The 27,136-nt window shown below is 40.3% G+C and overlaps 1 protein-coding gene across 1 annotated transcript; it reads left to right on the top strand.

The window, feature by feature from the left end:
* The first annotated feature begins 134 nt into the window (after positions 1–134).
* On the top strand, positions 135–26,541 carry Hacd4 (3-hydroxyacyl-CoA dehydratase 4). The gene is made up of 7 exons (XM_059255960.1): positions 135–206; positions 1,462–1,565; positions 3,887–4,014; positions 11,553–11,665; positions 15,365–15,471; positions 18,758–18,883; positions 26,152–26,541. Exons 1-7 carry the CDS (start codon positions 169–171, stop codon positions 26,232–26,234), a joined length of 699 nt encoding a protein of 232 aa, XP_059111943.1. The 5' UTR covers positions 135–168; the 3' UTR covers positions 26,235–26,541.
* The last annotated feature ends 595 nt before the right edge of the window (positions 26,542–27,136 follow it).

The raw sequence follows: 27,136 nt of genomic DNA, 5'->3' as shown, positions 1-27,136 counted from the left end.
TTTTATCTCCTGCCCATCTCACGACCTTTAACAAAACAAAACAACAGAAAAACTTGCTGAGTGTGTTGAAGCCCCGCCCTTCTGTGCGCAGCCCGGGGACCGCCCCCCCTGCCTTCCCTGCCGGGTCCTGCTGCTTCCCGGAGGCGCTGGAGGTGCAGACTGTGGCCCATGGGGCCCTCGGTGCTGCCCACCTGGCTGCAGACCAGGTAGGGCGCGGGGCGGCGGGAAGGGAGGGGCCAGGGCACTGGGAAGACGCCCACCCACCGGCTTCCACTCATGGGCGACGCCCCTGACTCTGCTCAACTTTTACTGCTGGTGCTAGCGGATCGCACTTTCTCCATAAACTCAGGAAGGAGGCTCCCGTTTCCCTCTTTTTTTTTTTTTTTTTTTTTTTTTAATTTTTTTTTATTTGGAGATGAGGAAATGGAAGGACAAGCGGCCTGGCCACCTCTTCTCTTTGTGCATTCCCACTGCCTCTTCCCTTCTTCCTCGTCCCTGCTGCGCTCTAGACCTCGGCGCAGGGTGATTTTTTCAGAGCGTCCAGTGGCAGCAGCGCCCATCACAGGAGGGATTCCAGGCAAACTAGTGCCCGGGGTGTGTGTTTACAGCCAGGTGGTTCTGGTTGGGTTGGAGTTTTCCTTCCTAATCCCTTTAGCAGTTTTGGTCATCTGTTGACTACTCCAGAGAATTGGCTTCCCAGTTTTTATACCTCGTTTCTCAGAGGTTTCCCATCTCCAGCTAAGAGCAACTCTTGTTTAGGCTGACAAGGCCACTCCAGCCATCCTTCTGCACACCAGGGAGCCCTTCAAACACCGCCTTTTGGAACTCCCTGAGACCAAGGATCTGTCAATCTTCTCTTAGTCGTCTCCCCAGCAACCCACAACACATTTTTTGCACTCAGCTTGACTTCCTTTTTTCGCCCCCTGGCTTGAGCAACTAAACTGCTTTCTATGTGTGTCTGCTGAAGGGAACTGGCTTCTCTGGTAAAATGCAACAGGAGGCGGTGGCGAGAGAGAGTAACCCAATCACAAGGTACTCGAAAGTCAGGTGTGTCCAATTACTGAGTCGCCCAGTTGTGACCACACCCCTCTGATCATTTAACAAGCCTAGCGGACTGGGCTGCAAGCTGCCCAAATCAGTCCTTTTGCATCCATCCATGCTCCTTCCCTGTCCCTTCGAAATTCCAAACCTATCTTTTCAGTGACAGTAGGTGTTAGAGAAACAAGGTTAGAATTTTATCAAAGATGAAAATGAAGTTTGGAAAACAACTATCTTTGGTTTTCAGCAATCTCAATCAATACGCTCACATTAAATAACGTCCCATCAAACTTTAATGGGCTTGGAGGGCCAACACAATGAAAGACCCTAATACAGAACTCCGACATGGAGCTTTTCTTCTGCTTGCTCGGCTTGACAGATGCATTAAAAGACCTGTTTAATGGCGTTTCCCTGTGTTCATAGGTATAGAAAGAATGTGTATCTTTTCATCTATTACCTAATCCAGTTCTGTGGCCACTCATGGATACTGACAAATATGACAGCCAGATTCTTCTCCTTTGGAAAAGGTAAAACTCTTAAACAGTTTTGATTTTTAACTTCTATTCCTTGTTCTCATCTTGTCCTGCTGATTTTAATTTTGAACTTCTGCGCAGCACACCTGGCATCATTCACTTCTCTAGAGTTTGTTTTTCCATAACCATACTTTATTATTTCAACCTGAAACCTTTTTATAGTAGGCAGAAGGTGAGGAGGAAAGGATGTGTCTTGTCCCAGAGCAGGCAATTTGCTTTGAAAGCAAAGCATTATCTTTGGGATGTTTCTTTTTGGTCCTGTACCAAACAGGCAAATTTAACGCATTTTGAGGACTCTGTAAATTCCAGCCTGACATTCTGGGCAAAGCAATGAGAAATTAATGAAATCCTTCTATTGATTTTCATTCCCTGGGTTTAGGGTAGCTGAGGATTACCAGTAACTGAGTGACAAACGTTGTATCCCCCATGCCCCTGTTGGATCCCTTTAGTAATATGTACGTGACACAGCACACTGATGACTGGTCACCTGTGTGGAGTTGGTATTGATGACTTGAATCATAAGCTTCCTTCAGTTTCCTAAAAAGTCAGGATGTTTCTTTAAACTATTCATTTCAGATTGTTAAAGAATGAATCACCAAGTGACTATCAAAACAACATTCCCTCTGTGTCCCATCCCCACATGAGTAAGTGTCATCACAGTTTACAACTGTTTGGTGACTCGACAGTTTGAACAACTGCTGGTTTAGCTAAAAACAAACATGAGCGTGACTGGAAAAAACCATGCTGAGTTCATCAATTGAGAGTCGTGTATCACAAGGAAACCCATCTCCTGGGCTGTCACAAACCATTTTGTTTCTCAGTCTTACTGAAAAGGTACACAGTTCTTGCCTTGTTAGTCTCGGAGCTACAGCAGAAGGCTTGAGTGTTAGCTACGCCCACCATGAGTTGTCAAGCAGAAGGAAGCCGCGATACAAGTGGTGGGAAGCCATCACTTCCGTAGGTTAGGTGAGGCTGTGTGGGCAAACTGCAGTTCACTTACCTCCTGTGCCCCAAGCAAGAATTCTCATACGGCTCCCATTGTGGAACGTGGCTTTAGCCATCGATATCTTCATGATACGCCACTGTAATTGTAGCAGCTATGTATGATTAGAGAAACCTAAGTGGTTTGTTCCTTTGAAAGGAAGACTGAGAACGCTGGAATAGGAGACCAGGTCCATTTCCTTAGCCAGTGGTTCTCAACCTTCCCAATGCTGTGACCCTTTCATACAGTTCCTCATGTTGTGGTGACCCCCAACCATAAAATTTCATTGCTACTTCATAACTGTAATTTTGCTACTGTTATGAATTGTAATGTAAATATCTAATGTGCAGGGTATCTGATATGCAACACCTGTGGAAGGGGTGTTCAACCCTCAGGTTGAGAACCACTGCCCTAGGCAGTGACCTTGTGTGACCAACTACCTTCTTCTGTCAGGGTTGTGTAATGGTACAGGCAGTGGGTAGGAGTGTGGGCTCTTGGTGTGTCAGGAACCGTCTCTGAGAGGAGTATGATGATGACAGCATCCATACCTTATAGAGACAGCAAGAGGATAAACTCTAGTGTCTGGTCAATTATAATCATGCAAACGCTGGGAAGCAGTAAAAACGAAAAACTTACCAGCAGAAGTCTCCAGATGTGGCAGGATTTTAAGATCTTAAAGCAACAAGTTTGTCTTTAGAGGGCCATCAGTCCCCTTCTATTCAGTTCCCGCTCGGGACCATCTGAGTTATAGACTCTCACAATGCCAACTCCGAAGCTCAGTGCTTAAAACAAACTCAGAGTCACTAGTGCGATGTGTGCCGGCCTGAAGTGCAGAGAGACCTGGTGTCTGACATCGTAGCATCAGCAGGGTCATTTCTACAGAATTTCTCTGAATCAGTTTTCTATTCCTTTTCTTGTCAATGAAAAAGCTGAGCACAGCAGATTTTTTTTTAGTGTGTTTACCCCAAAATATCTATACACCAGGGGTTTAGATTCTGTCTGATTACATGTGTGTGGGAATAGCATGGGAATCTCATATACTGGGAATAAATATAACTCTGGCTGTGAAGACTTTGTAAGTTTCAATTCTTTTTGGAAGAGGACCAATTAAAAAGAACTATACATGCTTTCTCTAAGTATCTATGTGCATCCTATACGTACCACAGTACTTGGTAGGAATGTATCTCATTGCTACAACTTAGCTTATTTAGAGTGATTTTTTTGCACATACAATAAAGAAATACACCTCAGCTGTATTTTGCAGTACTCTACAAATGTACGCTCTGATGCAGTTTTGACTCACCATGTCTTTATTTGTCACTCACTGACACAGATTCAATGGTTGACACATTTTATGCTATCGGGCTGGTTATGCGGGTTTGCCAATCCATTTCCCTCCTGGAGCTGCTGCACATTTATATTGGCATTGAGTCAAATCATCTTTTCCCAAGGTTTTTGCAGGTAAGTTTACTCATGCTGTTATTACAGTCTCTTTAATTTTTGAGTTTATCTTATTTATAGTCCCTAGTGACTTTATGGCAGGACTCATTCATAGGATTCCCTTACCTAAACCACAGCAGTTAGTGTGATCCATAGGCAGTGTTTGGGGAATGCCACTGGGAAGCCTGTGTACTGCATGGATCCTGTCTTGGAGATTCCATGGCCATTGACCACTCTCCAGGTATCTCCTTCTGAAATAGATAAGACAGTGGAAAGGCTCAGAGTTGAAGCTTCTAGACTTGGGTTTGAGATCTGCCTCTTCTACTGACCACTGTGGGATTATACCTCCACAGCCACTAGGCTGTTGATGGGAAAGAATAGAGGATTAAAAACCAAAATGATGGTGCTTGTTTTAAAGGCAGATTGACAGTTGGGAATTTACTACTGGTAGACACTCCACATAGTAAATCATTGCTGAATTAAGACTAAAAAAAATTAATTAAAAATGATGTTTTCCATGAGAAAGACAAAATAATGATTAGGTGACTACAAGGATATAAATTAAAACTCCAGGATTTGGAATAGCCATCTCAATGAGCATAATTTGAGGTATTCTCAAAAGAAATTGGAAAACAAACTATTTCCTAAGATATCAGAATCTTAATGTATTTAAATACCCAGCAAAGTACTTAGAATGTAAACATAGAGCTTAAGACTTGTTTATTACATAGCTCCCTGTGTTAATTTGCTTGAAATATCATGAAAATTTAAAAGATGCAAATAATGGTATAATCCTCATGAATTACAAATATTAAAAGTATTTATGGATGGGGACAGTAAAAATGGGTCAGAGAGATAGCTGGGTAAGGGCATTTGCTGTCAAGCATGATGACCTAAGCTTGATCTCTGAAGCTCACATTATAAAGGGAAAAAAATCATCTCCTACAAGTTGTCCTCTGACCTCCACACATGCACTGAAGCACGTGAGTGTGGGGGCATGTGTGCACATACACACAAAAAAAAAATGTTTTAAAAAGTATGGGGTATATTTAATTTTACTTAGTAAACAAAAAGAGAAGTACTATTCATTAGAATAAAGACATTTTAAGTGTTGAAATATCAAATGTTAAAAAGGAGGGTAATAATGTATAATAGTTATATTAAAATTAACCAACTAAGAGCTACATAGAATCTCCTAAACATGTCACTTTACAAACTAAAAAGGGCCACAGATCAATCACAGAAGCAGTGATTAATTTAGAAACAAGATCTATTGGTATTCCTGACTTAGTGGGTCTCCTGTACTTTGAAAATGCCAAAATGTGTACACCAGAATGCTAATTCTAGAGAGCAGAAGTAACAACTCAGAAGACATGACATCTGCATCCTATCATGTGGAATTATTCACTAGGAGCTGTATCAAGTTCATATAAAATCTGAGTCATGTTATCACTTTCACTCTTTTCTAAAGGGCCTTTTAGTTTTTTAGGCTAAGTTGGCTATTACTAATTTCTTGGTAACACAGCATTTTCAAAACTAAAGGTTGTGTTAGTATAGCTGTTGTTATTGCACACTGTGGTTCTAGACCTAGTCAGGAAGGAGACTTGAGAGCTTGAAATAAACGTACACAGATTGTTTGCTTGACAAAATTACTTAGACTTGCCTAATAATCAAAATTACTGTAGAACTGAGACATCTGATTTCTTAGAGGTGTACAAATTCCAGAACATTCAAGTGTGGTTTTTAATCACCAATAATTAAATCTCAAATGGCATATAGAGCCATCACTGAAAGCATAGAACCAACTCATGATTTGATCACTTAAAAACAATAGCATATACACATGCACTTTTATTTATTAAAAAAAATGAGTTTGCTAAGTCCAGTGCTAATGGAGCACAATGACCTTGAAGTCTTCAGTCCTGGGGAGGACAAGCAGGGATGAGGGTGCAGGGCTGAGGATGAACCTCCCGGGCTATGACCAACCCAGACATGAACACAGCCCTTTTGATGTGCCTGTCTGGCTTTCTCTCTTATTTGAAGTTGTATCTCTCCTCTGTTGTTTTTATTGCATTTGTTCTCAGAATGGGAATGGCATTGGGAAAGCTTTATACAGGTCTCATAGGTGAGGTCTCACATTTGGTATCTTTCCTTATGAAAGTTCTGCAGACAATTAGAATTTCTTCATTATCAGATAACACCGAGAATTCTGCTTAAAAATAGCACAACAAAGCCTTAGGTTGTGTAATCATTTGTAGTGTTCCTATTTCCCCATTTTTAAATGAAGAGATGGTGCTTAGAGCAGCTGAGCTACTTACAGTTATTATGGTTGTGAAAAGGCATCATGTCCTGCTGCTTCAAAGGGGACAAAAGCCATGTCTATAGAGTTGTGATGTTGTTATGGTATTACCTTCATGGGGTTGCAAAGTCACAATAGAGTGTGGTCTTTTGAGAACAGATTTTCCAAAATGTCAAGATAACTAACTCTAGCTAGCATGAACAATGGATTAGAATTAGCTAGTTGAACAACTAATGTAACATCTGTCGAGAACTGGTACGGGGGGGGGGGGGGGGAAATGAGGGTAGATGTGGGTTTGTTCATTGTTCTGAGTTATTAAATGTTTTACACTCACATATCTGACAACAAGCAATGAACTATAATGTTTAAAATTTAAAACAAAAACAGCAGAGAAAACACACACTATAAGACAGTAGGTATTTAACAGACATCTATATTTTATTTTTAAAATTCTTAGGAGGAAAAAATCCAAGACTGTAACACAAAAAGCTGTTTATAGGCTTATTGTTTATACCAATTATATATCACTTAAATTATATACAGAAATATAACCAACTTTGATATTCTTGGTCTCAAGTGGGAAACCTCAGAAGATACAAAAGAAGCATGTTCAAAATGACAGTACAAATGAAAGCTAAGTGTTTTCCCTTCCTAGCCCTTTCTTTCCAAACAAACTTGCATATTCTGTTGCATTAGTTAAAAAAGAGTTAAAGGGGACTAGTTGATTTTGATAGACTTCTTTAAAGAAGACTAAAAACTTGACTTTTGTAGAATTGGATATAGCCATGCCTGAAAGGTTGACTTTGAAGGCTTTGTTCAGTCCTCAGCTTTGCAGACACCTCAAAAGCTTTTCTTGATAAAAACTTGACATTTTAATTTAGAGAAAGTGGGAACAACCCCAGATGAACCTTTGTACCACAGCATTTGATGGGTACACCTTATAGGAAACTCTCAGAGGAATATAGTTTAGCTGACTTCAAGTGGTTCAATACCATATTCTGCCCCTCCATCAATCACCATGAACATTGCTACACATGTCTTAAACACATTTATCCAATTTAAAAAAAAGATCTACAAATCAAAGCACTACAAATGATTTTCCCTAAGTTATCATGCTCACATAGATTCTATCCATGATAGTCAAGTGCAGGAAATACTTCTGTATTAACCAATGCCATCAGCTCTGTCTCCCGTTCATATTAAGGGCAAGGAGAGCTCTTGTTGCAGCCCCTTGGGAGAACCCATGAAGGCATCTCAAAGGAGAGTGTCTAACTCCCGTGTTAGAAGACAGTGGCTTCCAGTGATTTCTCTAGGATATGAAGCAGCTGAGTTTCACTGTTAGACAAAGTCATCACTGGACTTTGTATAAAAATCTCACAGATTTCTCTCCCTGTAGGCTTTGAGAATAGGCTTTTGTTACTAGAGATAAAGCTGCTAAGGTTTTGAGGGGTAAGTGTCCAAAGCTGGAAGCTTTTGGGGAGTGAACTATACACACAGTTCACTCTGTGGGAACGTTAAGAGTCTTTAGGTCTTGTTATTTGATCCATGGAGTTCTTCACTGGATAGGCACAAAGCTATCTTCATGGCGTATTTTTACAAATGCAGAATGGCTTTTAAAAGCCCACTGAGTCTTCATTATCTCTGCAGAAAAATGTCCTGCAAACAATACTTCCTACAGTTCTAGAATTGAAATCTGGACAGTATGATTCTAAATACTATGTTCTGAAACACTGAGATCTTTCATTTTTTGTCACTTTGGTGGCCACTCCAAAACTAACATCCAGACAATGGTCTGGTTCTTAATGGAGTTTCTTTTTAAAAACTAGACATTGAAACAAGAACCTCCTGGATGTTCTGAGTCAACACTCCACATACATTCCACGGATAAATAAATAAATTTTTTTTAAAGTATTTTTAAAGAGCTTACTTCTTTAGCAAGAGAGATTGCCAGCGAGTAAAGTGCTTGTGCCACAAATCTGGAAAGCTGGGTTCAATCCCCTGGGACCCACTTAAAAGTAGAGAGAGAACCAACTCCCAAAAGTTGTTCTCTGACCACATGCGTACCATGGTATTGACATCACACACATCACCCATCACCCTCCCACCCCACAGTTAATTAACACTTATAGTAAGGCAGGTGTGGTCACATCTACCTTTAACCCCAGTGCTGGGCAGGTGGAGGAAGGGGGACCCCTGGATCTTACTGTGACCAGCTGATATTGATGAATCAGTGAGTTCTGGGTTCAGTGAAAAGATCTGTCTTAAAAAAATACAGTGAAGAGTGATAGAAGACGACACTGGACATCAACATCTGGCCTCCACACACATGTGTATACATATCTCCTCACATTCTAACATGTATACATGCACATATAAATATGTTTTGTGGTTTTTAAAAATGTTGATAGGATTTGAAATAGTTACAATTTTGGCAAAATAATAATTTTGAGACTGAAACTTATTAACAGTTGAGAAATTCTTCCTACAGTTGGGATGCTGCTTTTGCCCCGTCATTTTTCCGATTTCTTAAATTAAAAAAATATTGTTTGAAGTTTCATACATTTCTTAATGAATTCTGGCCATTTTCATGACCCCTCCCCCTCCTGCTAGAAGCTTCTCAACAACTCCCACCCCCACCCTCATGCCTTCTTTTGTGTGTGGACCACTGAGTCTATTTAGAGTTTCTTGCTTGAGCACCCATGTTTAGGCAAGAAACCCTTCGTCTTAATAAAGTACCGTGTTATTTAACAACATAACTTCAGTCATTTTTTTAATTTAAAAAAGTATGTGCAGGCTGCACATGTAGAGATCATAGGACAAGGCTGAGGACTCTGTTCTCTTTACACATTTATGGGGGTCCCAGGATTGCTTATTCAGGTCACTAGGCCCACCTGGCAAGCACCTTGACCTGCTGAGCCATCTAGAAACTCCCCCAAAGTGACAGAAATGAAAAGGTCCTACTGTTTCAGAATACAGGACTTACGAGTCTAGATTTTGATTCTAGACCTGAAGGAAATCACTCTAGCCCAGTAAAACACAAGTTTTTGGGTAAGGGAAATCAATAATAATAGTGCCTACTTAAAGTTATTGTAACGATTAAATGAAAAACTGGAAATTTGCAGAAAATAGTAAGATTGACTTCTATCAACTTAATATCTCCAACTAAATGCCTCTATTGGGGTGCCATTGAACATAGTTAAATAACCATCAGATATGAATTAGGCTGATATTGTGTAACAATGCATATGGCAGGAATCTTCCTATGTCCATATGCATACTGTGGTTGGCACTTGGGGGCATGTGCACTGCTGATTTCTATCTCTAAGGCACCACAGAGCCTCCACTGATATTTTAATTGAGTTTCATCATACAGCCCCAGCCTCACTGCTAGAGTGTCCTCGGCCCTCATCATTAGAGGGCACCTGACATCATGGGTTGCTTACACATCCAGGGACCGGGAGACTTGTGCTTCCTACTCACCCTTGGTGTTGTCAGAGCATTTCAATTCTCTGGTTCCCAGATTTCATCCATGTGAGAGAGGTGTCGGGCTACTATTAGAATGTTCTATGTGGAGGGATTCCATAAATCTAGGTTTTAAAACACTCAGCCATGAGATTAGAAATCTATGCTGTATGTATCCATGTTTGTGTACTTCTGAGATTTTTTAGCAAAAACATAGGTTCTCTGAGTCTTAAGCATGAATCAAATACAAGATGAGTAGTGCCTAAATATTTGTGAGATGCTCAAGTCTTCCATCCCAAAGCTGCCAGGAGTCATGCAAGCCAGATTGGGTTATTCAGTTATTTAAATTGCAGTTTAGAAGAATTCATATAGACACAATCAAGTTAAATCAAGAAACCAGATCATTATATCTTAAAAACTGACCAAGGGAAAAGAGCTTTGTGGATAACTCCCATAGACTGACTAAGTTTGAATCATGTCTAATTCCCCTTAGCCATGCAAGGGCCCTCTTGACTCACCTCTGTATTCATAGACACGCTGACATAGCTTATACATGTGGATTTCTGATCATGTGCACTGCTCTTGGCAAATCTTGGATTTTTTTTTTTTTTTTAAACTAACAGCCCGTGATTCTGTTGTGGTCTATCCCAGAGATCAGCTTGAAAAAATAAAGACGGCTATGAGAAATGAGAAATCAACCCCTTTATATTTTCTTTTCCTTGGGTACCAATATGCTCCATCAATCTCAAGTCTATATCTTTTGACCACTGAGAGCAAAGAGAAATGCCCTATTAAACACAAAAATGTAGACTGTACAGGCTATGTTAATATAACACAGGGCACTTTATACTTTGTAGGGAATGAGGACTGTATTTTATTTAGACTGGTAATTGGAGCTAAGCCCAAAATGTGTGAATTCTCAATGATCTTTAGATGCTTGTAACTTGGCCTATATAACATATATTCCAAGAATGTGTTAAATTCTTTCCATTTTCCACTGGCTTACGAGGGTTAGGGTTATATTACTGCCCAGCAAAAAGAAAAGAATTACAGTGGCTTCTCTATTGGTTTGAATGGAAATTCCTGGCCTGTCATTCAAAACCCTTTACAACCCAGCCCCAAACACATTTTCAATTTCCTTTCCCATTTTTCCTTCTCCATGCCATTCACTCTGGTCTCTCTGTGACTCCTGCTCCTTCCCTGGGGCACCTCCCATTGTCACACTGCTGCTTCTGCGTGGGCTGCTCATGTCTAGGATGCCTTTTCTCATATCCACTCTACTTGACAACTCCAATCCATCCATCAAGAGGCAGCCAAAATGTTGCTCGTCTTCATGAACCTCTCTGCATCCTTTTCTCCAGCAGCAAGTATCCCCTTCCTTAACCGTGCTTCCCTCCTCCACATACTGCACTATAATTACCTTCTCCACCACTAACTCTGGAGGAAGGATCGATTTCACTGTACCATCTAATTTGTAGTGGACACTCATGTACAAGTTTGCCAAAGTGAACAAAAAAATGTGTATATGTCAAGAAGAGAGGCAATATGTTGACTCAGGTGAACTGTTATCTTTGTTTCATTATATGTAATTTGAAAAGTACAGAAAAACAAACAAACAAAAAACAGGAAATTAAATTCACCCAGAACCCAGCTCTTTCAGAGACAGCCATTGTTAGTAGGTTAGAAAACGTACTTCCAAGTTAAGGCATTTCCTTTAAACAAAGCCCTGGTTTTTAAAATTGGAATGTTACCTAAATGGCATAACAGATGATCCTATTTCTCCATGTGTTTTTATTAGCTCACAGAGAGAGTGGTCATTCTTTTTGGGGTGATCACCAGTCAAGAGGAAATCCAAGAAAAATATGTGGTGTGTGTTTTATTCATCTTTTGGAACCTACTGGATATGGTAAGGTAAGTAAACAAAATTGCTGGCCAGGGCAGGCATGGTGGCGCACACCCTTAATCTCAGAGGCAAAGATAGGTAGATCTCAGTGAGTTCAAGACTAGCCTGGCCTACACAGTTAATTCAAGGCCAGCCAGGGCTATGTAATGAGACCCTGTCTCAATCATCCATCAATCTGTTAGAACAAGGAAAAATTGCTTTAGTGAAATGAGTAATAGCTGCTCACATTAGTTACTATGAACGAGACAGAAAAACAACTCTTTGCAAATTGTTTTATATTGAAATAGAAATGTATAGGTAGGGCTTCCCATAATGGATTTATCAAGGAAAATGAAGACCAATCTTGGTATTCCAAGTGCAAATCTGAACTCTCAGGTTTCCAGAATGAGGCTTTGTCAGGATACTGACCTGGAATGACCTCACAGCTATGTACTAACATAAGACACTTACCATTGCTCTAACATGCATTATTTTAATAAGCAAAACAGGACTTTCACTACTTGTCAGAACCCAAAGCTGGTGTCATAGCTTCAGTTGTCAACCTGACACCTGGAAAGGGGAGGAACCTCAACTGAGGAATTGCCTCTATCTGATTGGCCTGTGGAGGCATTTTCTTGACTGTTAACTTATGGAGGAGGGACTGTGGGCCTGGACGCATATATGCAAGCAGTGTTCCTGGTCACTGCTTCAGGTCCTGCCCTGACTCCTTCAGTGATGGATTATGACCTGGGAGTCTTTCTTACACTAAGCTGGTTTGGGCAAATATTTTATCATAGCAAAGAGAAGCAATCTACAACAATTGGTTTCTGTGACTTCAGGAATATTTTATATTAGGACTTCATTTCTCTGGGGAATAATGTACCCCCATATCCATTTCTGTACATAACTCTGGTGGGATCCAATGGCTAACTTAGTCCTTTGATGGCATCCCCAGAAACTACTGCTGCTCCAAAGATCTGGATGGGAATAGTCCTAAAAGAGTCCTGACTTTTGGGCTGAGATTGTGTAAATCTGTTTTTATTCTACTGTCAATAACTTGGCTGAGTTAAAAATATAGCCCCAACAGTGGGGTGAGCCTTAGGAAAGATTGTACGTGTACTTAGTAAGCTATTTAATGTTTTAAAAGTAGAATTTTAGACAAGGACTTTTGTAGCCTGTGACTTCCTATTTATACAAGGCATTAGTTCCTTGCTAGGGACCACAGCTTTCAGATATATTGGAATACGATTCTGTCTAACTCAGCATCAATTCTCATAGACTCAACAGAACAACATGACTTTCATCTTGAAAGTGGTAGCAAACTATCATGGAATGATTTGGGGACATAGAGGACACAGCAGGATGGAACCCACGTCCACTACTTATTTGTTATATAATCTTGGGCATCACTTAACTTTTTGTAAATAACAGTTTTATTGTGATATAACTTACCTACCACAAATTTAACTTTTTAAAATATAAAATGGGTGAGTTTCTGTATATTCAAAGATGCACAACCATCACAGTTATTCAGCCAAAGAACAATTTTATTGCCCATTAGAAATACCATACCCATATGTGCACATCACTTCCGATTCCCTCCTTCCCCAGGCCCTGGCAACCATTCTCATACTATCTCTATGGGTTTTCCTATTTTGTGTTTCATACAAATGGAGTCACCAAATATGTGGTCTTTTGTTACTAGCTACTTTTTACTTGGAATAATGTTCACAAGTTCAGTGTTGTAGCAGGTAATGCTATTTTGTGGCATTTTGTGGCCGAATAATATTCCATTGTATCACCATAATACTTTTGGGTTATCCACATAGTTCATGCATACTTGTATTATTCCTCCGTCTTGGAAATGAGAAATACTGCTATGAGCACACATGCACAAGCTTTAGTTTTCCTCATAGCCAGTAGTAAAACCCCTGGGCTCTTCTTTTGATAGTTTTTCTTTCTGCAAAATGGGGATGGAAATATCATCTCAATCTATGTGAAATAATTTGTTTAAAGAAAATAACCAACAAGAATCTTACTCAGCCCATTAAAGGTACCTGTGAAAAGGCCACAACTACCATGTGAACTAATGATGAGAGGGATGCATCCCTCCTAAGAACGCAATAAGAATATCCATACTGTTCAACATTGTATTGGAATTTCTAGACACAGCAATTAGGGAAAAAAAGTAAAAGGCATTCACAAGGTTTGCTGAGTTGTATAACACAAGATCCAATAGAAATCAGTGTATTTCTATCTATTTTCAGTGAACTATCTGAAAATGAAAATAACAGAAACAATCCTGTTTATGATAACTTTCAACAAAATGGAATATGCAGGAATACATTTAACAAAATAAGCAGACCTTATACAATAAAGATCTTGATAAATAGAAGGGCATTCCATATTGGAGACTTAATATTGTTAAGGTGGCAATACTCCCAAATCAAATCTGCAGTCATTGAAAGCCCTGTTAGAGTCTCAAATTGGGTTTGTAGCAGAAATTGAGAGGCTGATCTTAAAATTCACATAGAAACCTGAACTCAGATGAGTCAAAACCTTTATAAGAACACACTTGGTCTCACTCTTCTCAACTCAGAACTTACTACAGAGCAACACTGATCATGAGTGTGGTACTACTATATGGACCAATCAGAGGATAGATTCAACAGTTCAGAGATAAACTCTTCTAGTTTAGGTTAAGTTTTGACAAAGATCCCATGAGATTCAATGGGGGAAAGAATCATCTTAACAAACAGTAACAGGATAACTGGATACTGCATGCATAAGATGAAGTTGTACTTGGCAATGTACCCTTAGACAGGACACCAAAACCACAAGCAACAAAAGAAAATAAATAGATAACTTGAGCTGGATTATTAGTTACTGTGTGGTTAATACTGAGAACTTAACAGGATGCCAAGGGCATTAAGGAGACACACCTTCAGGTGTTTCTACGAGATTCTGGAGTTCAGCTGAGGGAGAGCTGCCCTGAATGGGAGTGGTATCATCTCATGGGCTAAGATCCTGAACTGAATACACAGGAAAGAAAGGAAAAGCAATCTGTGAGTCAACAGGTCATCTGGGTAATCTGATGTGTGGTGAGGTGTAGACACCACTGGCTTATTCATATAAATAAACGTCCATCAAATATTTTGCACTAGCAGGTTTAAAGTTAACCTACTGTACCCCAAACCTGCTCCCAAGACCAGTTCTGATTGTATAATGGGGCAAAGCAGTACCCCAAACCTGCTCCCAAGACCAGTTCTGATTGTATAATGGGGCAAAGCAGTAGACACAGAGGATAGCAGATATGAATTTAGGAGTTGTGTTCTAATAAATTCACCCTTTACAATATGTGCAAATAGGTCTATCTTTTCAAGAAGCTGTTGTTGCACAAAATGAGCTTGGCTTTTAAATAAAATTGAAGTCATTAATCATGGAAGCTTATAACTGTTATTTCTTGGAAGGAGGAAAGAGCTACATTCCTGTTCTGTTCAGTTGTATAATTATCTATGATTCACCCCATGAGATAAGCCAGGGAGATATAGGTTCCCCATCCCATGATACATCATTTTTACCTGTCCTTGCTTAAATTATAGGAAATAAAGCATGTAATTCCCATACTTCCAGTTTTATTCCAGTGTTTAATTTGTAGAAAGATATCTTCTCTTATTTCCCAGACAGCAGCAACAAAAGATTCTTATGAACCACCTGTTTCCTTCCAGATACACATACAGCATGCTGTCAGTCATAGGAATATCTTATGCTGTCTTGACATGGCTCAGCCAAACACTGTGGATGCCAATTTACCCTCTGTGTGTTCTTGCCGAAGGTAAGAGTCTTGTGTGATATTTTTGACTGTTACAAGCCCTTGATCTCTGATTGCTCACTAAATTTTTTGATGATGAAACTGCTATTTTTTTTTTTAGTAGTACTTGGCTTACTGATGATATCTTTGCCAGTCTCTTTCCTTGCTTCAAAGAAGCAAATCATTACAAAGCAAAGTTCACTGGGGTGTGGTGGTATACACCTGTAACTCTGGGGGCAGAGACACCAAGGCCAGCCTGGTCTACATAGAGTTCCAGGACAGGCAAGGATACATAGGCAGACCATGTCTCAAAGACTGAGATGGGAGGGAGGGAAGGAGGGAAGGAGGGAGGAAGGGAGGAAGGGAGGAAGGGAGGAGGGGAGGAAGGAAGGAAGGAAGGAAGGAAGGAAGGAAGGAAGGAAGGAAGGAAGGAAGGAAATAAAGAGAAAGAGAGAGAGGATGGGAGAGGGGAGAGAGAGAGAGAGCACAAGCACTAAAGTTCAAGGCAGAGGTGGCCCTGCACAGGGTACAACATACTGGGCTAGAAACAAGCATCGGCGTCCAGGTCCTTACCTTCATTAACTATGAATTTGGGGCAACTCACTTTACCCCCAAGTCTGTGTACATACCCCAACTGAGTTTAACAGGTAGAGAAGCTAGAGTTTAATTTTTTTTTTAATACTTAGAAATTTGGTTATCTCTGGCTAGAGTGCTTCTTCTCACCACCTTCTATACACCCTACTTCTGCCAGTGACTTTTTGACCATCCTCACAAGAGTCTCCACTGTCAGAGGGAGGCCTCCAACTTTTCAATTAAGGTAGTTCCCCATTACAGCACCACGGATTATTATTTTATAGGGTACATCTCAGCTGCAACTAGACAATTGTATGCTTCTTGGTTGCATGTCCATGTCCCTCATTGGCCTAGTTCCATGTGCACACACAGGACTCAGCCTGGCCTTTTGTTTCTTTCCCTTCTCATATGCACCGGAACACATACCCAACAAACAGCAGATCAACTACTGGCTGTATTAGTAAAGAAAATTAAATAACTGAAGTAAGCAGTTTTCAAAGAACTTGAGGCTAAGCAAAGGACAAACGCTCCCCCAGTAGTGGATTTGACAGGCTGCAGGGAGTTTCTTCTGAAAGTCAAGATTAGAGATTTTAAATAATGCAAAATGCATGTTAAAGTAACTACAGGAAAACAAAGACATTATAAAGAGAGAGCTGTTGTCAATAATAATCATGAGTATATAAAGACTAGTATATAAAAGAAAACCACATGTTTTCTATTTACCAACGACTACAGACAATAAATCAGAATTTTAATTTTTCTTTTATTTTTAAAATTAATTGTTAAAATTTGGAATATTCAGAGAATCTAGAGAATAATAATATACAAACCATTGAAAAACAACAGCAAAAACCTTAGTCACCCATTCTTTAAGAATGAAATTCTTCATTCATGGAATATTTGCTAAGTGCATTTATTTGTCTTGGCATATGGAAATACTGTAAAGAATGTAAAATTGACTGGATGTTGGAAAGGGTAAGAGGTTTACATCAGGAGAAATATAATTGTAAGATATGTACACCAATGTGAGTATAGCCAATAATAGCGTACATTTCAAAAGAGGAAATTTAGTTATCTCATTACAAAAATGAGATGTTGAATACTAGCTTTCATCATTCCACAGTGTACACATATATCAAAATATCACACCATGATCCATAAATACATACATTATGACTTGTTCATTAAAACTATACTTGCAAAGTAAGTTTTCTTCGAAAGACTATATAATGGACTCTTTCCCTAAAAATAAGGATGAATAAGTATACAAGAAACATTTCTATTCTTGGTGTTCATAATTTTAAGCCTTTTGAAGGAAGCTTGTTTTGATATGAATGCCACACAACACCCTCCCTTTTACTAGACCGTAACCTTACTCTCCCCAAAGTATCAGCAGAAGACAATCAAGGCACATACATGACACAGTGTTAATGATGACTGACTCCAGACAGTGGAGAAGGTGCCTGTGATCTTTCCTTTGCATGTGTCACATGTTCCAGAGTATAAAACTAGACAGGGAAGGAAACCTACTTAACTTTTAATAAAGTTAATAACTCTCATTTAATTTTAAAGCTGTAATTTTCATGTCTGATAAATTCAACAAGTAAATAAAGCTCATATAAATACCCAAGCTATCACTCGTCTGTCAGAATGCTTGAGACTTGGAGGCAACCCTGGTTAATCTTAATGGCATGTTTGGTGTCCATTGGCAGTCCTGCACCAAGGCCACTCATCTCTAATCCACCTGCTTCAGCTCCTGACTTGATCACATTGCAACCCCTTTTTATTTTGAAACAACTTCAAACTAAAAGGAAACTGTAAAAACAGTGCATCACAGTGCTGGAGTTAAGCTCAGCAGTTAAGAACAGTGGCTGCTCTTCTAGAGGATGTGGGTTCAGTTCTTGGCACCACATGGCAGCTCACAACTGTCTGTAACTCTAGTCCCAGAGGATCCACCACCCTCTTTTGGCTTCCACAGGTACTGCATGCATGTAGTGTACTTGCATACATGCAGGCAAAACTCTGATACACATAAAGTAAAAAATCTAAGTACATTTACTTCCCTTCCTCAGATGGTGGCAGCTTAGATAACTATAGAAGCCATTTTACTGCAGGAATGTTATTTTTAAAATGTACACATGTGATCTAGTTTCATGGATCCTCTATATGTATCTAACACTAAACTAGCCTCTTCCCACAGAATAATTTAGGTCAGCATTTCTCACAGAGTTGCTCCAGTAAGTACTTCTAGGGCAGAGGAGAAAGAAGACATTCTAAGGCCAGTCATGGCACCAAAATGCTGGGAGGGCCGTTTCATTATTGCAGAACCTCTGAGTCTTCACTGTTAAACACGTGTCATGTAACTCCAAGAGGAAAACAGATGTAGCATTTTCCACACCCGATTGTCTCCCCGTTTGTGAGTGAGGAGACAGATGTACTTTTAAAGTCATCATTTTAAGAAGCGCTATACAGTCTTTCTATGTAAGCATGAAATGTGTGGGTTCAACAGCGGGTACACAGTGGGCAATAATTTACTGAGTCAGAATGCTGGAACAATTTAAGCAACATAATCATTCCATAGATTTTTATATCAAGTTGCAGCTTTCACTAAAGGATTCAGCAATCATCACAAAGCTGTTGTTGCCGATTCACAGATCTCCTTCATTAAAGTTATGCGTGCACACTCACCTCTGTAACTCAGAAAGGGAACCTTTACCACCCTTCTATCTTTAAACAGCATTTACCATCTATCAGTCACTGCCTTATTTCGAATCATTTGGCGCCAACTCCACCGTGCTGCCGTTGGACATATCTACCTGTTTCCCTTATGTGCTCAAGCTGTATCTCCTGGTGCTCTTCATAGGTAAGTAGATATTTTGTTTTCGCATTCTTCTTGTGGTTTATGCTGCCATTGTCCTAAACAGATTGGTAACTATGGGGAGAACTAAAAAGGAAGCCCCCCCACACAATGAACTAGATAGTCTGATTAAGGCCCTTGATGCTTTTTGGGGGGGGGCATCGTGAAATCAAGTATTACAAAATTTCACTGTTACAGCAAGAACAATGCTACTAGAGAATATGCTTGCAAGATGCATGCGACACAGACATTTTTTGACCACAAAGATATAATCTGTAAAACACAATCCCCAACAGCAGGATTATCTATTTTTATTTTTTTCATTTATTCCCATTTTGTTTTCTGTTTGGCTTTACATGCTAGTGCTCCCTAGGAGGCAAATAGAAAGTTGGTGATAAAGGCTCAAAGAAAACTGAGAACAAAAACTTACAGTTGTGGGGAGGGAGTGGAGTGATGGTTCTGTGCTTAAGAGCACTTGCTGCTCTTACAGGCGACCTGGGTTCAGTTTCTAGCTTCCACATGGCAGCTCAGAACCATCCATAATTTCAGTTCCAGGAGATCCACACCCTCTCTTCTGGCAGCAGGCATGTATGTGGTGCACATATATACATGCAGATAAAACACTTACACACACATAAAACGTACACTTGAGCCAGGCTTAGCGACACATGCCTTTAATCTCAGCATTTGGGAGGCAGAGGCAGATAGATCTCTGTTAGTTGGAGGCCAGCCTGATCTACATAGTGAGTTCCAGGCCAGGCAGGGCCACAGAGAGAGAGATGCTGTCTCAAAAACAAAACAAACACATACACAAAGTTATACTTGTGTGGGATTTCAAGATGGCTGAGTATAGGCATCAGTACTTTGCTCCACAAAGAAAACACAAGCAATAGGTATGGAGCTGCATTTTGGGAGAGTGCAAGAAATTATGGGGGGAAACTAGAACACTGTAATATTAAAAAACAACAACAAACAAACCTGGCATAGCAATAGACACAAAAACCTGAGAACTTGCCATGCTATCTACACTACTAGGCAGGGAGGAATCCTCTTCTGAGTGAGAGGGAATGAAGAGAGTCCCAGCAAGCCGTGTTGAATACAGGGGATTAGACAGCTTGCCCTCTGAGACCAGGGTATGGTCAGCAGAGTATAGAATCTTAGCAGTGCTGGGACCGACCATCCCTCCCCACACATACAAGCATGGGCGCCTGCCACTTTACAGGGTAAGACAAGACTTCTGTGGTTCTAATGCTTCTCTGACCCCAGGGGTAAACTGCAGCGGCCTTGAGCAATGCTAAGGGTCAGCTATTGCTCTGGTTGACAGGGCACATTGCCCAAGGAGGACCACAAAGAAATTTAGGTGCTGGCCACACCCTGCTTTCCCTTTCTCCCACAAACAGAAGGCCACTGAGGAAGTCCAAAAGAAAAATTTGTTGAAACCAATAGAAATGCAGGATCCCAAACCTGTGGGATATATCAAAAACAATACCAAGAACAATGTAAAAACATAAAAAACAGAAGTATTTCAGAGAAACAACTTAACCATGCATATCAAGGACTAAGAAAAGCAATTATAAACCAAATCCCAAATAACTGTATGGAGAGAAATAAAAATCAGACCAGAAGTCAACAGAAAATAAGTACCAAGGGTCAATGAAATAAAACTAGTTATTTCCTTGAAAGGACAAAAAAAAGTGGATAAACTTTTCAGTTATAATAACTGCCCAAAATAGAAGAGCCAAAGAAATGAAGTTAGAAATGTTAAAGGAGACATTACAACCCACAGTACAGAAATGCAGAAGATCAGTTGGGGTTATTCAAAAAAACTACCCACTAACAAATTGGAAAATGGAAACATTTCTGGATACAAAAGACCAACCAAAATTCAACCAAAAGGATAGAGAAATTTAACAGGATATAGAAAAACCTGGATATGCTAGTAATGAGTAATAAACTAGTAATAAATCTCCCAATGCAGAAAAGCCAGCATAAGATGGCTTCACAATTAAATTTTACCAAGAGTAACTAGTACCAATTCTTCTCAAATTAATAGGCAATCATTTGGGCCAGCATTACCAAAATTTAATAGTAAATGAAAAGGAGCTATAGACCAACAGTCCCAATCAACATAGATGCTGAACTCCTCAACAAAATACTAGTAAGTATGTAGAAAGATCATACACTATAATTAGATAAGCTTCATTCCTAGATGCAAAAATGTTGCAGCCTCTATAAATCAATAAACTATATAAAATTTATGTGAGTAGAAGTAGAAAAATCATTTGATAAAGTTCAACATCTATTCATGATAAAATACAAGAACAAGTTATGCATGACAAACCCACAACTAATATACTGAATGCTGAAAAACAAAGTATTTCCTCTATTATCAGGAATAAGACAAGATGTCCACTCTCCTTGCTCTTTCTCAGTATCCTATTCATTTTAGTCAGAGCAATTAGACAAGAAGAAGGAAAGGCAGATACATAGGAAAGAAGGGAGTCCAATTATCCATGTTGTTGCAGATGCACAGAAAAATCTTACCACTGGGGATGCTGGCTCATACCTGAAATCTCAGCACTCGGGAGGATGACACAGGAAGTTGTCAGTTTGAGGCCAGCCTGAACAAGAGTGGGACCTTGTCTTAAAAACAAAGCAAAGCAAACAAAAAATAACAGGGCATGTTGGGAGGACAACTAAAGACTTCACCAGAACTACTAGGAGAGAGACACAGATTGAGTTGTAGGACAGAACCAGCAGGAAAAGCTTTTCATGTGGGCAGCACCTAAGCTGGACATATATACTCCACAGCCTTCCCTGACTCAAAGTCCATTCAGAACAACTCTGTCTACTTAGGACTTTATGTTTGTTTTTTGTTTTTTTAAAGATTTATTTATTTATTATGTATACAGTGTTCTGCCTGCATATATGCCTATATGCCAGAAGAGGGCGCCAGATCTCATTACAGATGGTTGTGAGCCACCCTGTGGTTGCTGGGAACTGAACTCAGGACCTCTGGAAGAGCAGCCAGCGCTCCCAACCTCTGAGCTATCTCTCCAGCCCAGGACTTTATGCTTCTAGTTTTCATTTTTAAATAAGCCCTTCCACACATAATGGATTTGCTAAGGAAGAATTTAAGAACGAAATCTAAATCACAATAACCACAAAACATACCTATGAACAAACTAGGAAGTACAGTTCCTCTACAAAAAAGCTACAAAACACTGGGAGAGAAATTGAAGCTACTGAAGACGGGAAGACTGCCTATTTTCATGGATTGGCAGAAGCCATTAAATGTCCATATTGCTCAAAGTGATCTAGGGATGCAATCTCCAACTAAACTGTTGACATTTTGAGGACTGAAATCATCACTCAGTGGGTAAGAGCTGTGCTATATGAGCATGTGGACCTGAATTGGATCCCCAGCATCCACCAAAAAGCTGAGTGTGGCCCTACACCTATACCTCTGGGGCTGTTGGAAGTAGGAGCAAGAGAACTGCTGGGGCTCGCTGGCTGCTAGCCCAGCTCCAGGTTCAGTGAGAGACCCTGTCTCAGTGGAATAAGGCAGGGAGTGATATAGCCGAGAGCTTCCTCTGGCCACACGTTTGCACACATGGTATATGCACCAGCACACACATGTGCAAGTACCATAAACACCTAGTCACACATAAGCTCTTAAGAAAATAATTTTAAAAAGAATAAAACAATAACACGCTTCCCAGAACAACCAAACCCATACAATTAGTATGTAAGCCCCAAAGACCCTAAAGCAGAACGAACAAAGCTGGAGGCATCTCAACAGCCAATGTCAAGACACAAGGATCAGTAGTAAGCAGTATGGCAATGGCATAAAAGGCCAATAAAAAAAGAAAAAGAAAGAAACATGCCAACAATAACAATATGTAGCTTAAGTTTTTCTGCCTGGCCCACAGTCAGGATAAATCTCTCTCACCTGCCAGTCCCACAGCCTCAGACCCAACCAAGTAAACACAGAGACTTATGTTGCTTTCAAACTGTATGGCCGTGGCAGGCTTCTTGCTAACTGTTCTTATAGCTTAAATTAATCCATTTCCATTAATCTATACCTTGCCACATGGCTCGTGGCTTACCGGCATCTTCACATGCTGTTTCTCATCGTGGCGGCTGGCAGTGTCTCTCTCACTCAGCCTTCCACTTCCCAGCTTTATTCTCCTCCTTGTCCCGCCTACACTTCCTGTCTAGCCAATGGCCAATCAGTGTTTTATTTATTGACTAATTAGCAACACATTTGCCATACAGAACATCCCACAGCACTTCCCTTTTTTTTTTTCTCAAAAAGGAAGGTTTTAACCTTAACAAAGCAAAATTACATATAATTTGGGAATTTGGGCGTAGCTTCTCTTACTACTTCCTGCTGGAGGGGGGCGCTGTATCTTATGGGGATACAAAGAAAATTTTAGGATTATGGAGTAGTCCATGAGGCTGTATTGTCTGAGCCAGTTGCCTTCAAACGGTTCTGGATGTTGGATCATCTGGGCCATGGTGTCATCGGAGACCTTTCAGGGGGTCTTGGCTGGTCAAACCTGATGTATCTTAATCTGGAACAAATCCATAACCTCTGGCTTTCTGTGGGAACAAAAGCAGAATCTCCTTTCCAAAGTAACATATCCTTATATCCAAATTTTGAAATCAAGGTACCTTTAAAATATACATTTTGGCATAACTCAACAGCTTTTACAATCAAATGTTTTTCTGCAGTTAAAATTCCCAAAGACAACACAATCCAGATTCTCTGTGTAATATTCATCTTCATGTGGCTTTTTTTATACTACCTTTACTGTCTCTTTAAAGACTTTATTTTTTAAAACTATGTATTTCTTTATATAACTGTATATACCACCTTTTTTGTCTCTTTCAAGCCTACGTATATTTTACACACATTGTAAACTATTACATCTGAATCTGTCTTATTGTGAATCTCTTGCCTTAAACTGCAGCAGCTGTGGCTGCTGGCTCCGCCCACCTCAGCTTCCCAACATGGCTACGTTTACCTTTACCGCCAGCTCTGGGAGCTATCGTGGGTCTATACTTTTATCTAAGCAGTGTGTAGCCCAAAAACCTCTTTTTTTGTTTTGTACCTGCAAAGGCTAAATCCACCATGCAGCTTAATGTGCCACTTGCAGAGGCCTCATTCCCGCCATACTGCAGGTTGAGCACGCACACCAGGAACCCACCAGTAGCTGAAACCAGCAGCTGCCGCTCATTTGAGAGAGACAATTAGGAAGCTGTTTTTAGCTCCGTTTTAGAATCTTTTTTCTCAGTTTTTAGGTGGAAACTCTTGCCACCACGTTGGACGCCATTTGTAGCTTGAGTTTTACTGCCTGGCCCACAGTCAGGACAAATCTGACACCTGTCAGTCCCTCAGCCTTAGACCCAACCAAGTAAACACAGAGACTTATGTTGCTTTCAAACTGTATGGCCGTGGCAGGCTTCTTGCTAACTGTTCTTATAGCTTAAATTAATCCATTTCCATTAATCTATACCTTGCCACATGGCTCGTGGCTTACCGGCATCTTCACATGCTGTTTCTCATCTTGGCGGCTGGCAGTGTCTCTCTCACTCAGCCTTCCACTTCCCAGCTTTATTCTCCTCCTTGTCCCGCCTACACTTCCTGCCTAGCCAATGGCCAATCAGTGTTTTATTTATTGACTAATTAGCAACACATTTGCCATACAGAACATCCCACAGCAACAATATACGTGAAAGAAACACAGGGTGCTGGGAGAACAAGATATCCACATGCAGAAGACTGACACATGACCGGGACCCTTACCCTACACAGAAATCAACTCAAACTATCAAATGCTTGAATGTAAGACCCGAAACTCTGAAAGTACCATTGAAAGAGTTCAGGATATGGTACAAATGATAATTTCTTGAATAAGATGTCAACAGCTCAGGAAACACAAGGAAGAATTAATGAGATTAATGAGATGACATTAAATTAGTAAGCTTCTCCCCAGCAAGGCAAATGACAGAGCACAGGGACAACCTGCAGAGGGGCAGAGAACAGTTGCTAAGTACTCAGGAGACACAGAGACCTCCAAACATTTATATGAAATAAGTCAGACAACTAGAAAATGGGTTTGTGATCTGAATAGACCTGGATACGTTTAAACAGTTAATTACTCTGAAAAATTCGTTTCATTGTACTAACCATCAGGGACACACAGTCAATGAGCTACCATTTCAGTCCAGTCAGACTGGCTGTTATCAATCACACAACAACACAAACAAATGGTAGTGAGGACGTGGAGAAAAAGAAACTGCTGTTGTTGGGAACACACAATAGTGCGGCTACTACTACAGCAGTGTGCAAGTTCCGCAAAAAAGGTAAAAATAGAACTACCATCTGATCCAGCTGCCCCAGAGAGGACAAAAGGAAGTGAAGTTAGCAGGCGATGAAAGGGAAGGCATACCCGTGATGACTGTGGCACTATTTACAACAGAAAGATCAGGAACCAGCCCAGGAGTTTGTCAACATGGATGGGCAGAGGAAATGTGGTGCACGATCCCACGGTGGGGCACTTAGCCAATAATTCCTGTTATCCCAGGGCCGTGAATGGAAATGGAGGGCATGCGAAGCAAGCCAGAATGTTCTCTCTTACATGTGAAAATTTAAAAACTGACATGAAAATTGAATTGTGGTCCTGAGGGGCTGGAAGAGTGGCAGAAGGGAAGTGAGATTTGATCCGTGCATGCCACATGCATGTGTGGAAAGAACCACACTGAACCCATTAATATATACAGTAACGCATATAGGAAATCTGCAACCAAAGAGTAAAGCTATTTAAAAGTAATTTAATCATATGTAGTGTGGGCTAGTAGAAAGTTATATTTGAACAAACTTAATCAACTAACATTGTTTTCCAGGAAACTGGGAAAAAGACTTCTATTATTTACTCTACGCTTCACAAATTATCAGGATCATAACCATGTCTGAGAGAGAACAGTTCTCAAGTGTAAGACTAGCACATCCAAATAAAGAAGACGACAGTTTAGAGGTTGTAAAGAAAGCTATCAAAGAAGTGGGGGAGGGAGGGGTAGACGAGTCGGACAGAGCGTGTGCTTGCATTCCCTTTCCCTGTGAAATCTGCACCGGTCCTCGTGTGCTTTGCTTGAGCATCCCTTGCAGCTGTTGCTCCTAGAACTCAAGCGGCCCTCTCCCTGGGTCCCAAAACCACAGATCTTTTCAAAGAAATGGTTAACCAATCTCACTTTCTTTTGCACCATAGGTATGTATTTCACCTACAGCCATCTTTACACAGAAAGAAAAGATGTCCTCCGAGTCATTTCTGCGAAACAGAAGAAAATGTGAGGCAGCATCCCTGCCCATCGCACAAAAGAGAAGATGGGCTGCTGGGTCAGCCTGCAGCCAACACAACACTGGTATATGCTAGAGTAAAAGAACAGAGAACTTAACAATAATCTATTACATGGATTATTGCAGGCACCGCACATTCTGTTCCACATCTACTGTGCTTTACGAACAAATCTTCAACAGGCACAGCACACCTTTGCTACACCAAGGCTGTGGACTTCACACAGGTTACATTTATACTGCGTGAAGTCTGAATGTTTTCATGTAAAGTTAATGAGAAATAGATTCAGTGGAGTAAGTTCAATTGACTGAGAAACCAACTGATGAACTTCTGTAATAACAACTAGCAGATTTATAGGACAGGAATGCTGTAAAGTATCCTCTTTAATTCTAGGATAACATACTCTATAGACAAATGTCCGCACCCTTAGAACCAATCACCTTGAACATTACATCTACTTAGATACTCTGCAGACAAATGCCCCCGCCCTTAGAGCCAATCACCTTGAACATTACATATATTTAGATGCCTATCAAACATCTTCTGTGACTTAGCTCAGGCCACTGCTGTATCACAAAGTGCAATCCCCTCCCATAGGACTTGGCTGTCAAAACTACAGAAATCTATGTTTTATAGTTCTAGAGGCTTGGATGTCCAAGAGCAAGATGTTAGCCAATTCAGTAAGGTTAGTGTAGATGTGAACTGTAGATCTGATCAGCTACTCTAGCAGGAACCCTGCTAGTCTGAGCTGTAGTTAATAGAGATAGGAAGACAGTTGGACTTCTTAGAACTTGACAGAATGGCCCCTTGTGCTCTTGGAGATACACACACACACACACACACACACACACACACACACACACACGTACATATATATATATGTACACATACATATTCT

Source organism: Peromyscus eremicus, chromosome 2 (assembly GCF_949786415.1).
Source record: "Peromyscus eremicus chromosome 2, PerEre_H2_v1, whole genome shotgun sequence".
In the NCBI taxonomy this organism is placed as follows: Eukaryota; Metazoa; Chordata; class Mammalia; order Rodentia; family Cricetidae; genus Peromyscus; species Peromyscus eremicus.
Note: the sequence above shows the minus strand (reverse complement) of the source record. Positions and strands in the feature narration are given on the sequence as shown.